Here is a 14662-nt window from a genome sequence, read left to right as displayed (position 1 = left end):
AAAAAATAAGGAGGGGGAGGGAAGAAAAAAAAGGAGAAAAAAGTAGCACCTTCTCCAGAATTGTTCGATAATTAAAATAAATAAATGAAAGGTTAGCAAAGGGAAAAGCCGAAGGAGGAGCAGCCCCGGGAGCTGAGCCCGGAGCAGCCCGCACAGCCGCCGTGCCCTCGGGGGGGACCCATTGCGGCCCCCGACGAGCAGCCGGAGCCGGGAGTTACACGAACGCCCTAAACGGCCACTTCAAGCTGAGGGCTTCGCCTCGCCGTGTTTTTACACGCCTTAATTGTTCGCTAATAATGCGGGGTTTTGGAGAAGCACGTGGGAAGTATAGGGCAAGCTGGAAAGAAAGAAAAAAAAAAAAAGAAAAGAAGATGAAGAAAAAAGAAAAACCAACAAAAACCCCAAAGTAACCCCACGAGCTTATTCGGGTGCTATCGGCTTTTCTCTTCTGTTCGGAGTCAGAAAGCTTCAGGTGGAAACGGCCGCTATGTGAAGGCTCGGGGGATGTGAGAGGGGTCTGGCTGCAGGGAGAGGTCGGCGGGTCAGAGAGATAACGCGCTGCCAGCCTCCAGGACACGGCTTGGAATGTCCCCGTGCGTGTCTGTTTGCTTTAGTGCGGTGTGCGAGGGGCTGAGGGCTCGGGGTTTCGTTACAAGAAGCCGCAAAAAAGGAGTTTTCGATTTTTCCTGCTCCGTTTCCCCACGGTTCAATCCAACCCCGGTGTTCCCGAAGTTTCCATCACGGATCCTCCCGGCCCGGTGCCCCCGGAGCTCCCGGCCCCCCTCGGTTGCGGCCCGACCCGAGGAGCGGTGGCGAGCGGCCAGCAGCGACGTGCCCGCAGGGAGCAACCTCTGCTCCCTCCCTCCCTCTCCGTTCTGCTGGAGCCTCGAGGAAACGGCCACAACTCATTTATCCTTCCCCGAGACAACAAACTGATCCATCCGTCCATCCATCATCCACGGCGCACGGGCACGGCCTGGCAGCAGCACTCACCACCTGTGCGCTCCCCCCACGGGCTCCCCAGGTCCCGCAGGAAAGCCCCGGAGTGGGACCCCCGGGTGGGACCCCCGGCCCCCCACACCCTGGGTGCTGCCCACCGGGACACGCAGCCCCGCGGCTCTGTGCGTTGCGTGCGCTCCCCGTGCACGCGGTTGATGAACTTCAAGCAACTCTTCTTTTCTTTCTTTCTTTCTGTCTTTTTTTTTTCCTTCTCATTTTTTTTTTCTCTCCTTTCTTCTTCTCTTTCTTTTCTATTTTTATTTTTGTTCTCCTTTCTCTCAAGCCCTCTCTCTCTCTACCTTCCCAAAAGCTCTCCCCTGTGCAACCCTGCAGCCCGGGGCGAGGGCGGAGGCGGAATGATCCCCGCTTCCAAGATTTTCCGAACAATCCTTAAAGAAGGAAACCTTTCTCTCGAAGTCTCTTTGATCTACGAGGCCTGGCGCGCTGTGAGCCCGAGTGCGTGAGGGGCCCGTCGGCTGCGGGAGCCCCCTAGCTGGGACATGAAAGGAAAAAAAAAAGGGCTGCCAGAGTACGGGGATCGACTGAAGGGCTCAAATATTTCATATTCCTGGTAGCTGTCAAGTCCAAAAGCAACAATTCGCCTCCCGCCGGCTGTTTGCAGAGGGCAGCGGAGTGTGTGCGCGCGAGGGGCCGGAGCGCACCGTGCACCGCGGCCGGGAAGGGGGAAGAGGGCCGTAAATTTGCACTTGTAATCAATCAATAATTAACTAATAACAGAGCGTGGGCCGAGCGGGCCCGGCAGGACGGCGACAGGAGCGGCCGGGCCCCGTGAAGGTGGCTCCCGTGCCTCTCCTATCACTCCACACCCCCATCCCCGAGCTGCTCCGGTCCCACTGCCCCTCTCCGGGGCCGGCCCGACCGCCCCAGCGCCGCTTTCCCATAGACTTTGTACCAGCGGCCAAAATTCCCCTGGGTAAAACCCGGCAAAACCTGCCACGAGCTCCGCTGCCCGACGAGGGAGGGAGGGCACTTTTTCCCTCTCCGCTCCCCATTTCCCCACGAGACACCCATCCCCGGTGGATGTCCCCGCGTTCCCCACCCAGGGTCCCCTCGGGGCCGCCCCGCACTGCCCCAGCTGCCCAAGAGATGGCGCCGCCGCCTCGCTGGACCCCCCCGGCGCCGAGCCCCCACCCCCCCAGCGCCGGGTCGCCTGCATCAGCCATAAAACCATTGAGGATATCAAGACAGGCGCCAGGTGAGTAATAGACAGGATAATCCAGAGAGATTGCTCGCTGTTTACCTCCATCCACAAGCGCCACAAGAGTTACTCATTAACGTTACTATATACAAATAAGATACACAAGAGATAAAGCCATTTGCAAGTCAGAGTTACACCTGCGGTACACGGATTTCTTGCAAGGGCATGGAGAGGGGGAGGTCAGCGTTAGGCCCGTGGGGGGGGGGGGGGGGGGGGGGAGGTGAATCAATCAGGCCTCACCCCCCGCACCTAAAACACAACGATGAGCGCCGGTGCCCGCAAAGCGGCTATCTGGTGCCTGCAAAGAGAGGCGGAAGCTGCTGGGTTGCTCAGGATCAGCGTTGAGTTTCCTCTCCGACTCCCGAAATCTCCCTCCACCCCGAACCCCCCCCCCCCCCACACACACACATACCGCAACAGCCCTCTCTTCGCGAGAGATTGCGGGGGGTCAAGCAACAGGGGAGGGGGAAAAAAATTCAGGCGTTCGTGAAACTGAATGAATGAGAAGGACGACATGGAGGGGGGATAATAATGTGGAGCTGAAAGGTGCCTCTCTGCCGGCTCTAAGGGGAGAAAGTTGAACCACGAGGCTGCGGGGTGATCGTATGGCCACTGTGCCCTCCCCACCCGGGGCCGGCAACCCGAGGGACAGCAGAGGATCTGGGTGACAAGCGACATCCGTCTCGTGGGGGTGCAGCCCGGAGCCTGCTTGTTTGATTTGTTGTTGTTTTGTTTTTGCCAGCCCCGACGCCACCTCTCCGTCCATAAAAGCCCCACCTCGCTCCGAGGCACATCGGCATACCTTGACATTTCCCCAGCCCTCACCTTGGGCAGGCTGGGAAGGGAAGAGAGGGAGCGAAAAATCCTGGGGGAAGGGGGAGAGAAAAACCCATCTCAGTTCAAATCCCCGGCGACCCGGCCGGCTACGTGTCCCGGGATTCAAATACACCCCTTAAGATGGGAATAATCCCCCAAAAAGCAAAGGATACGAAATGAACAGGGAAAAGGGCTCGAGGTGTGCGGAAGGGTCCCTCTGGGTGCCCGGCCGATGTGCTCAGCATCCCCGTGAGCCCCCGGCGCACGCTCCCAACCGGAGGTGGGGAAATGTCCCTTTCTGCCAAAATTTGCCCCCAAAACGAGCGGGGCTGGCCGGGCGAGGCGGTCGGGGGCTGCAGCAGGGGGGTCCCCCCGCCCCGCACGGCTGGGCCCGGCGGAGCTGCTTGGAAAACAAGGGGGGAAAAAGCTCCGTGGCCGCGTTCTCCCTGAGCACCTCTTTCTCTCGCCGGCACAGGACCCAGAGGCAGCAGGCCGAGGAGCAGGCAGAGCATAAAACAGGATCCGGGCTGGAAGTACATCCTTATAATATTTATTACTGGCGGAGGATGAATCACTTTCCAATATACGGGCCACTAACTGTTGAAGGGGGGGAAATCTCTTTAACGAGGAGGAATATATATGTTGTGCTTAGGGATGTGCTCACGGGCTGGCAGCGCTGCAGGCAGGGGCTGCCAGCTCCTTGCTCTGCTCCCGGTGACCGCCCAGCCCACGTCTGCCCCCAGCACCACGCCGCTCCACAGCTTATTCTCAGCGTCTCCTCAGCCCCACAGCACAAAGGGGGGAACCCTACGAGGACCCCCTCCAGCCCCCCGGCCGGGTGCTGACTGGAAGGATCCATCCCGTGCCCGGACAGCGCCATAACCTCAGCGGTTCGGGAACTCTTTACCTGGAAACTTTTGAGGGGAGGATTCTGCATTAAATTTTAACCGATCTATTCTCCGATTCTTCACTTTTGCTTTATTAATTTATGACAGATAAAAGCATCGCTGAGCCGTTCTCATTAACTTTTCAAACGCCACTTAATCTCGTTCCATTAAAAGAGGTGACTTAGTACCCTCTGGATCCGCTTTAAAAGAAGGGGTGGGGGGGGGGGGGATGGATGGAAAGGTACATTAAGCAGCTTGCTTAAACCGCGGGTTTCCCCGGCCGATCCGTGCCGGATCCTTCCCCGAGAAGAACCGGGGGTTGAGAGGGACGGACAGCCGGGGGGGGGGGGGGGGGGGGGGGGACAGCGCTCGGTCCCCTCTGCCGGGCAGGTGGGGTGGAGGCACAGCACGGGACGCCCGGAACGTTTCAATAAAAATTTATTTGAGATTTCGGCGAGTTTTTAAAAGAGAAAAAAAAAAAAAAAAAGAAAGAAAAAAGAAAATACAGGGAGAAAAATACAGAGAGAGGAAAAAAAAAAACCAAAAACTTCTCGACATCGATACCGCACAAAATATCCCTTCATTTTTTTTTTTCTCCTTTGAACCAACACCTGACTTTCAAGCCAAGAAAATACGCACCCACTCAAACAAAGACAACAGCAAGCACAGTAGTAAAACTCCATTGCGTTTCGTGGTGGTGGTTGTTTTCTCCCTTTGACACAGCAAAGAAATGGGAAAGAATAACGCAAAGCGAAGAAATTCCTCCAGCCATCATCTTTCCTTCCGCCCGAGCCGCCTGCAGAAGCCTGCAGAAGTTGTCGTGGATGAACGTATAGAAAACCTTTTTTTTTTCCTCCCGTGGTCGAAATGTGAATCAGAAAGTAGCACTCAAACACCGGGGAGGACGAGGATTTTAAAAGCCATAGCGCGGCACGTCGCGGTTTCTCTCGCCGTTCTCTCATTGCGAGCTCTTTGATGAACGCTGTTTGCTGCCCCTCTGCCTCTTCCAGCCGCGGCTCTTTGCGAGGGGTGAACTGAAGGCGAAGGAGCTGAGCTCGGAACCCGCAGGTCCGGCCCGGGCTGCTCTGAGTCGGGGTTGGGATGGGGGGAGAGGGGAGTAAAGGAGAATGGACTTGAAACGAAAAGAGAAGAAAACAAAAGACAGCTGCAGCCGTATTTACAGAGATATGTACAACGTCAATAAATTAAAGTTTAATTTCGAGTATTCATATTCCACGTATTTACAAGAGTTATCAAATAATTACATAAATACTTTGCTTTAATAATAGTGTCCGCTTTTTTTTCTTCTCCTCAGCGTTTAAACCTTGTTATTGCATATACAATGAAAGAGGGAAAGCTGTGATAAACCTACAGTCGAGCTACAGAGGTTTTTAGATAAAATAAATCCACTTCTTTTTTTTTTTTCTTTCCAGCTACGCTTCTTATTGTTGTTGCTACGGGGAGGGTCTTTAAGGAAGAGGGAAAAGGGTCTTCTTTTCGTTTTTATTATTATTATCATTATCATTATTATTATTATTATTTTGTCCCTGGGATTCGAAACGAGCATCAGAAATAAACAACGAAAACCCAACGAAATAAAAACATAGCCCCCCCCCCCCCTAAAAAAGCAGACTACTACGGAACATGCAAAAAAAGCCACCGAGTGGCTCTCAGACATCACGATAATATTTTAAACACACAGCTTCCCTTAATATCGATGCAGAGGGCCGTCGCTACCAACCCGCCCAGGAAACAACTGGCGAATGGCCGATGTGAGAGTTACTTATACAGTTTTCTTTAGGAAAAAAAAAAATCTCTTTGCTTACTTTCTTTTATTTATACGTCCGTTCGGTGTTTTGCTTCGCTTTATTTTGTTTCCAGGCGGTTTTTTTTTTCTTTTTCTTTTTTTCTTTTTTTTTTCCTTTTTTTTTTTCTTCCCCCCCCCCCTCCCCCCGCTATTTATTTAGTTATTTATTTATTTTAAGAGTGAAGAAAAGAAGGGGGTGGTGGGACACGCATTCCGGCGTCCCCTCGGTGCGGCAGCCCCCGGCCCGGCTCCCAGCCCGGCCCTCCCCCGTCCCCCCACCCCCCCCCCTCCCTCCTCCAGCTCGACACTTTTTGCTGATCAGCGCCCACACGACGCCGGGTGATTTATATTAAAAATAAAACTTAAAAATTAAAAAACAAACAAACAAACAATAAAATAAAAAGGGGGTAGGGGAGAGAAGGGGGGGGGGGGGGGGGGCTGGGGGCTGAAAGGCTTCGCGGGATGGAGGATGTGGTTTCTTTCAAACAAAGTGCATTGCGAGACTGGTTTGAAATGAGCTGGCGGCTACGGGGAGCCACTGCGAGATCTGTCCTGCTTGGGGTCGAGGCCGCTGACCAGGCGCTGGATGTTCTGCAGTTCGCTGGTGGCCGCCTCCTTGTCGGCTCCCAGCTTTGGGGACAGGGATACGGAGCCGGAGGAGAGCGTGGACGAGCGACTGGTGAGGTCCGAGGCGGAGTCCAGGGGCACGGCGCCGGGACTGGAGGCCAGAGCGCTGCCTTTGGTCTCTCCGGAGGTCGCGGCCAGGGCCCCGGGCATTGCGGTGGTGAGGAGGCTGCTGCCGTCGGGCAGGGGCACGGGCAACGGGTAGGGGCTGTAGCGGAGCCGGGGCCGCACGGCGTTGAGGAAGGGATGCCGGTGCACAGAATTGGAGGCCGCGCTGGAAGCCGCCGCCGCCGCCGCCATGTAGGTGTAGGGGTAGGGGAAGAGGCTGCCGAAGGGGGACATGGCCAAGCCCTGCGGGAGGGGGAGGAGGAAGAGAAAAAGTGTTAGCAGCGTGTGCCCGCTTTCTGCTCCTTACTCCCACCCACAACATGAACCACGAAGCCGGGCATGACCCCCACTCCGGACCCCCGGACCCTCGAAGGCTCAGCCTCGCCCCGCACCGAGGCTCCCCGGGGAAGCACTGAGCCCTGACTGGGGCACAAGGAGCTGGGGGGGCTCCAGCTGGGTCACTCCTCACCGGCGAGGCTTACCCAGAGCCTCGCTTCCCCCTCCACGCCCCTCGCCCCCCCGACTCAACTCCTTATGCAACGAGGGGAGGTGCCCCGCTACCCCCTGCTTGCTTCGGAGGGGCATTGGGGAACCTGCGGCGATCGGAACCTGCCCACTTGGGGCCGTCGGGACGTACCTGAGAGGCCAGGACGTGCTGCTGCAGGTGGAAGGGCAGAGCGGCTGTGGATGCCCCCGAGAGTCCCTGGGCCGCCGCCGTGGCCATCACCGTGCTGTCCAGTCCCGAGCCGCCGGCGGAAGCCCCCGACACCGTGGCGAGCAGCGGACCCATGCCCGCGGCCATGCCGGAGAAAGCCCCCCCCATAGCGAACTGCCCGGGGTGCAGCAGCAGCGGATGCCCGCTCCCCAGCGGGTTGAAGAACTGCTGGCCGGCCAGGGCGGGGGGGAACCCCAGGTTCTGCAAATGTCCCTGGCTCAGGTGCGCCGTGCTGTCGGTCTGGACCGTGAGGGGGGCGAAGGGCTCTTTGCCCAGCAGCCGGTTCTCGTCTACTTTAGGGCCGTCCCGGAGGGGGCTTTTCAGTTCCTCGCCGCTCAAGCCTCCCCCCCGGCTGCTGGAGGAGATGGTGGCCGGGCTGTGCCTGGAGTCCGGGGGGGCCTTTTCCGTCCTCTCCCGGCTCCGGCTCGTCGCCGAGTCGCTGGGGAAGAAGTGGCTTTTGGAAGGGCTGCCCCCTTTGTCCCGAGGGTCGTCACTCGCGGCCGCCCCGGAGCTGGCTGGCGCGGGGGTGGTGGCCGTGGTCGTGCTGATTTTGCCCGACTCGCTGGCTTCTAGCAAAGGGTCGTCTTTGCTGTCGGCATCGCTGTCACCCTCGCTGGGACAGAGATCTGCAAGACAAAGACGGCCCGGGGCTGGAAGCCGACACGGCGGGTCCCTAACCCCCGCCGGGCTGCGACAGGGCGCGGACGCTCCCTGGCTGGCCGGCAATTCCAATGGCAAAGCTGGGGATCACTTCTGAGGAGATAAATACGTCCACCCCCCACCCCCGCCGCGGCTCCCAGCGGGAAGCGAGCATTGGTCTCAGCGCACCGACTCCGCACAGCCCGAGGACCCGAGGCCTGCGGCACCGCTCCCCCCGGGGGCAGCAAACCCCGTCCGCCCGCCCCGTCGGAGCCCCGTCTACTATCAACTTTTCCAAACACCGGAGCCCTTTCGACGGTTGAAGGTTGTAGTCCTTCCCCTCCTCGGCCTCCGTCATGCTGAGGACCCCCCTTCTCCTCCTCCCCAAAAAGCTTCGCCGGATTCCTCTGCACTTCATCTCCTAATTTCAGCGCCCCAGGTGCGAAGATCTGGTTTGCTTTTCGGGTCCCCTCCCAGCTCCCCTCCCCTCGGCTCGGCAGGACTTTAAACAAACGAGTAAAACAGCAACAAAAAAGAGGTTGTTTCCTCCTCCCTCTGCTCTCTTCCTTCCCCCCCCCCCCCGCCCCTGGATGGATTAATACATGTGAAAGAGCTGCAGACAGCTTCCAACCCCGCACGGAGAGAAAGAGAGGGGGACTTTTCTATAACAAAGTTCGGGACTGTATCCAGGGGAAAGATCCTTCCTCTAATAACAGATTCAGGGAGGAATATTAATGGAGTGACTCCAGTTTTGAACTTTTGCCCCGTGGTCTGTCTTTGCTCCCTTGACTCGGAGCTGGCTCCTTTCTGAAGCGTGGAGGGGAGGAAGAAGCAGGAGAGGGGGCCGGGAGAGAGGGAGGAGGGGGGGGAAGAGGGAGAAGGACAGAGGAGAGGGGAAGAGGGAAAGGGAAGAAAGTGCAAGAAGAAAAGAGAAATAAGGAAAGGAGGGAGGAGGGAGAGAAAAGAAAAGAAAAGGAAGGAGACTGGGAAAGACGAAGCAGAAGAATGAACAAGAGCGGGAGAAAGAAGTGGGAAAAGATAAAGAAAAGGGAGAAGAGAGAAAGGAAAGAGAAAGCTGAGGGGAGGCAGGAGGAGGGCTGTGACCACGGCACAGCGATGCACGCCGGGCTCCGTGCCCCCGGGCAGGACTTGGCTGTCCCTGCTGTCCCCACAGGGCCGGGGCTCAGCGCTCACCTTTGAGGCTGGAGGTGCCGACGGCGGGCACGGCGGGGCAGGAGGACTGCGCGAAGCACTTGAAGGCTGTCTGCTCGTTGGACGATTCGTCCGAAGTGGGGTTTTCTTTCTTCTGCCTCTCGTCGTACACCCGCATGGATTGCAGGGTCAGCTGCTTCCTGCCGGGCACACGGAGCTGCTGGGAGAGCAGCACCCTGCCCCCCCACGCCGGGCCCCCGACACCCCATAGGGATCTCCTCTAGGGGATCCCATATCCCTTAGGGAGCGCATGGGTGGATGTGCGGAGGACTGGGGCCGGGGGCTTGGGGGAATGCACTGCTCACAGGCAGAGCCAAGAGCTTGGCTGCTAATGAGAGGAGATTTCTTGGAAGCTGTTAGCAGCGATCCCGAGTACGGCAGATATTAAAGAATAGGAGGGGGGGCGGCAGGGGGAATTGTTCCCTAGAGATTAGCTTTTAAAATGCGAGGATGTTCCAGAGATACGAGCCATCTTAATGGTTGCTAAGATTGCTAGGAAGTGGTTATTTTGTTAGGCACTTTATGTAATCTTTTCACCAACAATTAACCCGGAGTAAAATCTATTTATATTTAGAGAGAAATTAGAAATCATTTCCGTCCTGTGGCTCCAGCACTAGCTTTATTTTCACACTGACGGACAAGAGGAGCTGGCATGCATGCGTGTGTGGTATGCCGGGTTCGGTGCTGGGCATGGAGAAAGGCCTCTTGGTTAACATTACAACCCCCCTTTTCGCTCTTTTTCTTTTTTTTTTCTTTTTTTTTCTTTTTTTTTCTTTTTTTTTCTTTTCTTTCTTTCTTTCTTTCTTTTTTTTTTTAACGGAAGAAAAGGAACAGACATATTTATTCATTATCTAAAACTGAGTGCAAATGGCTAAAATATCCTGTCTGCTGTAACAAAACAAAGCGAGGACTTATTTTCCATCAAGGGGGGGGGGAAATATCCCTTTCTCTATTTTGGCCAATGTTTAAAAAAATAAAAAATCATGGGCACTATTCAAAGCGGCCTCCTCGTGTTATTTCCATATTCCTGGGGTCCTGTCAAAGCAGTTTGTTTTTACACTTCTCCTCCACGCTTTTCAGGAGAATCAGTGGGAAAATGCTGGGAGAGATCAGAGCTGCCCTCACTTCTCCCCGCTCCATCCCAGCCACGGTGTGTGGGGGTGCGATATTCCTGCCAGAACTTAAAGGAAAACTCATTTCTTCGGTGGCATTCACCACCTTTCCCCTTCATCTGCAGCCATCGCTTTCTCTCCGGCCCTCCCGTGTGATGCAAGACGTAAACGGGGAAAGCACGGAGAAGCTCATGTGCAATCACTTTGGCGTTATTAACGACGAGATCGTTATTAATTTTGGCGGGGGGAAGTGTGGTTTGGAGGAAACGTGAGGTGATTTTGACCTCTGGTCATGTTCTGAGCCTTGCACACGAAAACCAAACGAGGCGCCCGTATATAATGTTTCCAGACTCACCTTTTTTCCCTCCTTCCATTCCCAGTGTCGCGAAAACCTTTGGCAAAGGGGTTGTTGTCAATTTTTAATTGAGTGATCTACAAGGAGAGAAGAAAAAAAAAGAAAACCAAAGCAAGGTTGGGGCAGAAAGAAGGAGATTTGGTAAAAGAACGACCAACAAGACCTCCTCCTCCCCACTTCCCACCACTCAGGCAGCAGCGCCCGGTGCACAGGATGGGATTTTGGGGTGAATCCCTGCGTTTTGGGGCTGGCTGGTGAGGCGGGTGGTGGTGGCAATGAAAGAGCCCCACGTTGCCGCCACCGCATCGAAATTCAGTTAGCCGTGCAACGCGATCCATGCGAGTTATGCCTGCACTTAAACTCTTTAAATGCCATAATTAAACCGCAAAGGAATCACACCCACCCCCTCGCTATAATAAAATACTTCGTATAATCGCATTATGCCCCGCGCGTGTGCGTGTGTTGGGGCTCTGGGGGTGCCAGGAGCGGGCTGATTCGGGCCGGGGCCGGGGGGGGGGGGAGGGGGGGGCGGCAGGGATTTCAGCGGTCGTTTGGGGGATTCTATGGGATCCGGGCTTGCTCCACGATTTCCAGTTCAGGAGGAGAGAGGGACACAGTGAGCAAACAGCTTTGGACCCTGAGCAGCACCGGCTCCCAGGTTCCCCCCTCCAACTCCTCCCGCACACACAGATAGGAGGGAGCAGGGAAAACCTTCACCAGAAGCGGTGAGACCCTCAGCTACGTGATCTGGGCAGTGCTCCTGACCTCCGCCCCCCGTCCCCCCTCCCTTGCAATATCAGAGCATTCGGCTGCTGCTCCGTGCTTCCAGTTGCGGGACGGGCCGGACAGCCCCGCGTGTAACTCCCAAAGCAAAGTCTGCTCCGCACGCGTTCACCTTCCGTTTCCTTGCAAATGGGTGAGCAAAGCGAGAGCAACGCGAGCCAAGCACGGCCAAAGAGGGGATCTGGGGAAAGGAAGGGTGTAGCCCCTCCTTGGGCCGGGCTCTGGGCCGTGGGGGGTGGCAGCGGACAGAGGGACAGAGCGAGCGGGGTCTGCACAGCTCTGCTCTTCAGGCACATGCTCAGCAAGTTCTAATTTATAGACAGCAAAATAAGAGCCCCTTCTTGGCTCTTTCACTTCCTTCCACTTGACTTAATTATCGTAAATTCGCCTTTTACCAGGCTCCCAAATGTACCACCTTCATTGCGAGTGACAACAAAGAGGTAGAAATGGGAAGGCAGCGTCTGCAGCGCTGCAAACTTTCTCGCCCTGTCTCTGTGAGACCTTCCAGCTCAATTCGAGCGAGATACTCCTCTCTGATCAGAGCATATTTCTGCACCACAAAAAATAATAAAACACTGCAGGATGAAAAAAAAATATCATAATATAATAATAATAGGAACCAGACGTGCGCTCCAGCCTTATTGCCAATTGCTGTTAAAGGAGCTAAAACAGCACAAAGGCCAGGAAGAATTACAAAATCTCCAGCCACGCTGCTCTCTCTCCCCCCTTCCCCCCCCCCCCCCCCCCCCCCCCGTCTTTCGACACACGGATCAGATTCTTTTTCTGATGCGTCTTAGATTAAATCCACACTGAAAGCAGCGATCCCCACCCCATCCTGCCCCCTTTCCCCACGCCGAGGAGCAGAAAAAAAATATGTATATCCAAAGCCCCCCCCTCCCCATCACAAGCACACAGCCCTCCTTTTAATTGCCCTGCCCGGGGTCGGCTGCCGGAGAGTGCCTTCTCCCCTCCCCCAGCGCCGTCCCAAAGTCGGAGCGGGAGGATTTGGGGGAAAGGAGCGGGGGTAGAGGGAAGAGGGACGAGCTCGGTGATTTTTAAGGGAACAACGCGGAGTAAAAGCTCTCTGAAAAGCCAAAACACGTAAAACAAATCCTTTCTTAATCTCCTTACCTTATCATTCTGGTATGCGGTCACTGCGATGAATTCAGTCTCCGGGAACACGTAGGTCCGGAACGTGCTGTAGGGAAGCTTGAGAATATCGTTCGCTCGGACGATGTGGAAGCGGGGCTGGTACTTGTGCATGGAGTTTAAAATGGTCTGCGGTGCGGAGCGGCCGGGGAGGGCGGGGTGGGGGGAAAAGAAGAGGGTGAGAGCCAGCAGCACCCGCCCGCGCTGCCCCGCGCTTTCTCATTTGCGCACCCCGAGCGCACCGCAAACACACGCACACGCCGCGCAGCATCCAGCACAAAGCACTGACAGCTCCGGCTCTCCCGCTGGACGCCAGCGGAGATCTCCCGCGGGGGGGAGGGGGGAGGGAGGGGTTCTGCGGGGGTTATTTGGGCTCCGGACGCGTCGGCTTTAGATTTCAAGGCGAACCAAAAGAAAATAAAAATAAAGCAGAGACAGCAGCTACACGATAGCAACGCCACCCCGAGCGCCTTGGCCAGGTCTAATTGCTCGCCTCAATCCACTTAAGGCCTTCTGCGAGAGGCAAGAGCAGATCGTCTAATCGAATCACGGGCAGCGAATGCAATCTTCGGCGCATTAGAGATCCCCCGACCGCGGCCACCGCCGCAGCCCCGGCCCCAGACTTTCCCAAGAATAGAAAGAAACGGCGAGGAGCGGCGGGCACTTATCAGCAGTTTGTTTGATTTCACTCACAGGGGGAGCTTTTTATCTCTGCACACCCAGTAAATGTAAAGGAGTGGATAGACATGAATGGGCAACTTGACCTTTGCTTTTGGTTCCTGTTTATTTTCACTCCGACTTGCTTTACGTTATCCAGATTAATATATATTTAAATGTTTGCATACTTAGGCCTTTAAGCCTTTTATACACATATGCATATCATTTTCCTATGCTTAAAAAGTGTGATAGTCTCTATTAAAAATATATTACACACACACATATATATGTATATATAGCCAACGCAGCTCTGAGATATATCGAGTTGCACTATGTTGGAAACATATCTCTAAAGTTTATTCTGAACGGTACGGATTGGGTGTTTGGAAAGCTTACAGAACAAAGTCGCTTGTTTAATCCTGACCTCGGCAACAGAAAAATAAAGGAACGTTCTAACCGGACACACACACACACCAACCGGCTGCGTGCAGGGGGCTGTTTATTCCCCATTTTCCACACATGTATGGTGCCCGAATTGTAGCGTCTGGGAAAGTCCGGGCTGGGCACTGCGGGGGAACACTTCTTGGGGAGAGGGGAAAAGGACTCACAAATCCGTGCTTGTCGGAGATGTTGTTAGTGAGCTTCAGCTTGTGAAAGGTGACGACTTTGGACATCCATTGTTCTCCGGTGGCCGGGCTGTCCGGGTGGATGTACATTCTCTTTGGCATTTCAGGGTCAGCTTTGCCGGCTACCATCCACCGGGAATTATGGAATTTGTACCTACAGTCGTCAGCCGCCACAATATCCATCAATAAAATGTACTTGGCCTTTTTATCCAGTCCAGTGCATCTCACTTTAAACGGAGGAAACATTCTCCTACGGGCAGAGAAGAGGAGATAAAGAAAAGACGAGATGAAAGGGGAAAAAAATAATAAGAATCACGGCGTTGCAGTGAGCTCCTAAAGCTTGGTGGCTCTCAGTCCCTCAGAAGCAGAGATCTGCCCCCGCCCCCAGCGCAAAGATTTCTCCAACGTTCCCAAGTTGGAGGAGAACGCCGTCCCTCGGGTGGGACGCAGAACGTACCCCTGGTGGGCACCCACCTCTCCGTTCCTAAACAGCAAAGCCTCGTTCAGCCCTCTCGGATCTCTCATTATATATAGATATATTTTTTCCCTCTGTTAAACAATAGGAGCAGATCGCGCTCCAATTAAAAATATTTCTCACTTCTACGACCGGCTCCGCTGTTAGAGAGCAAGGGGGGGCTTTTTTAATTAACCAAAGAGAAGAGGAGCCCACGGTGAGAGCTGTGAGGTCCCAGCGGCCGCTCACACCTCTGTGCAAGAGGGCTCCCTGCGAACCGCGCTCCCCTCCGCTCCCAAGTCCGGCTCCAAACTGCAACAGGATACCACAAATTTGCTGTTTATTATATCGAGCGGTTGGCATTCAGCAAGCCCAACTTAAAAGGAAACACATGACTTTGCAACACGTAAGAGAGCTTAACACTCGCCGAGGCTTTCGAGCAAAACTTTCGGCCACAATTAAGAGAGAAAACTTGGGGAAGGCAGCGAAGCGGGCCGGGG

The 14662-nt window shown here is 55.1% G+C and overlaps 1 protein-coding gene and 1 long non-coding RNA gene across 16 annotated transcripts in view; one reads left to right on the top strand and one right to left on the bottom strand.

The window, feature by feature from the left end:
- Positions 1-1768: 1768 nt before the first annotated feature.
- Positions 1769-3997, top strand: LOC107054672. The gene is made up of 2 exons (XR_001469178.4): positions 1769-2215; positions 3510-3997. It is a non-coding gene; the product is annotated as an uncharacterized LOC107054672 (long non-coding RNA).
- A 1100-nt stretch (positions 3998-5097) lies between these two features.
- The window catches only part of TBX3 (T-box 3), a 302848-nt gene continuing 293283 nt past the window's right edge, over positions 5098-14662 (bottom strand). For 14 of the 15 annotated variants that reach the window (XM_046901073.1, XM_040647960.2, XM_046901069.1 and 11 more), the window contains 6 exons: positions 13691-13958; positions 12408-12554; positions 10494-10570; positions 9009-9166; positions 7098-7801; positions 5098-6703 (listed from right to left, as the gene is read on the bottom strand). In XM_046901073.1, the coding sequence (XP_046757029.1) occupies positions 6254-6703; positions 7098-7801; positions 9009-9166; positions 10494-10570; positions 12408-12554; positions 13691-13958 (1804 nt within the window). In that variant the 3' untranslated portion in view covers positions 5098-6253. Of the gene's footprint in view, positions 6704-7097; positions 7802-9008; positions 9167-10493; positions 10571-12407; positions 12555-13690; positions 13959-14182; positions 14479-14662 lie in introns of those variants that run through there. The other variant, XM_040647961.2, reaches the window with a different exon arrangement.

This window comes from Gallus gallus, chromosome 15 (assembly GCF_016699485.2).
Source record: "Gallus gallus isolate bGalGal1 chromosome 15, bGalGal1.mat.broiler.GRCg7b, whole genome shotgun sequence".
NCBI classification, from domain to species: Eukaryota; Metazoa; Chordata; class Aves; order Galliformes; family Phasianidae; genus Gallus; species Gallus gallus.
This window is presented reverse-complemented; position numbering and strand designations above follow the sequence as displayed.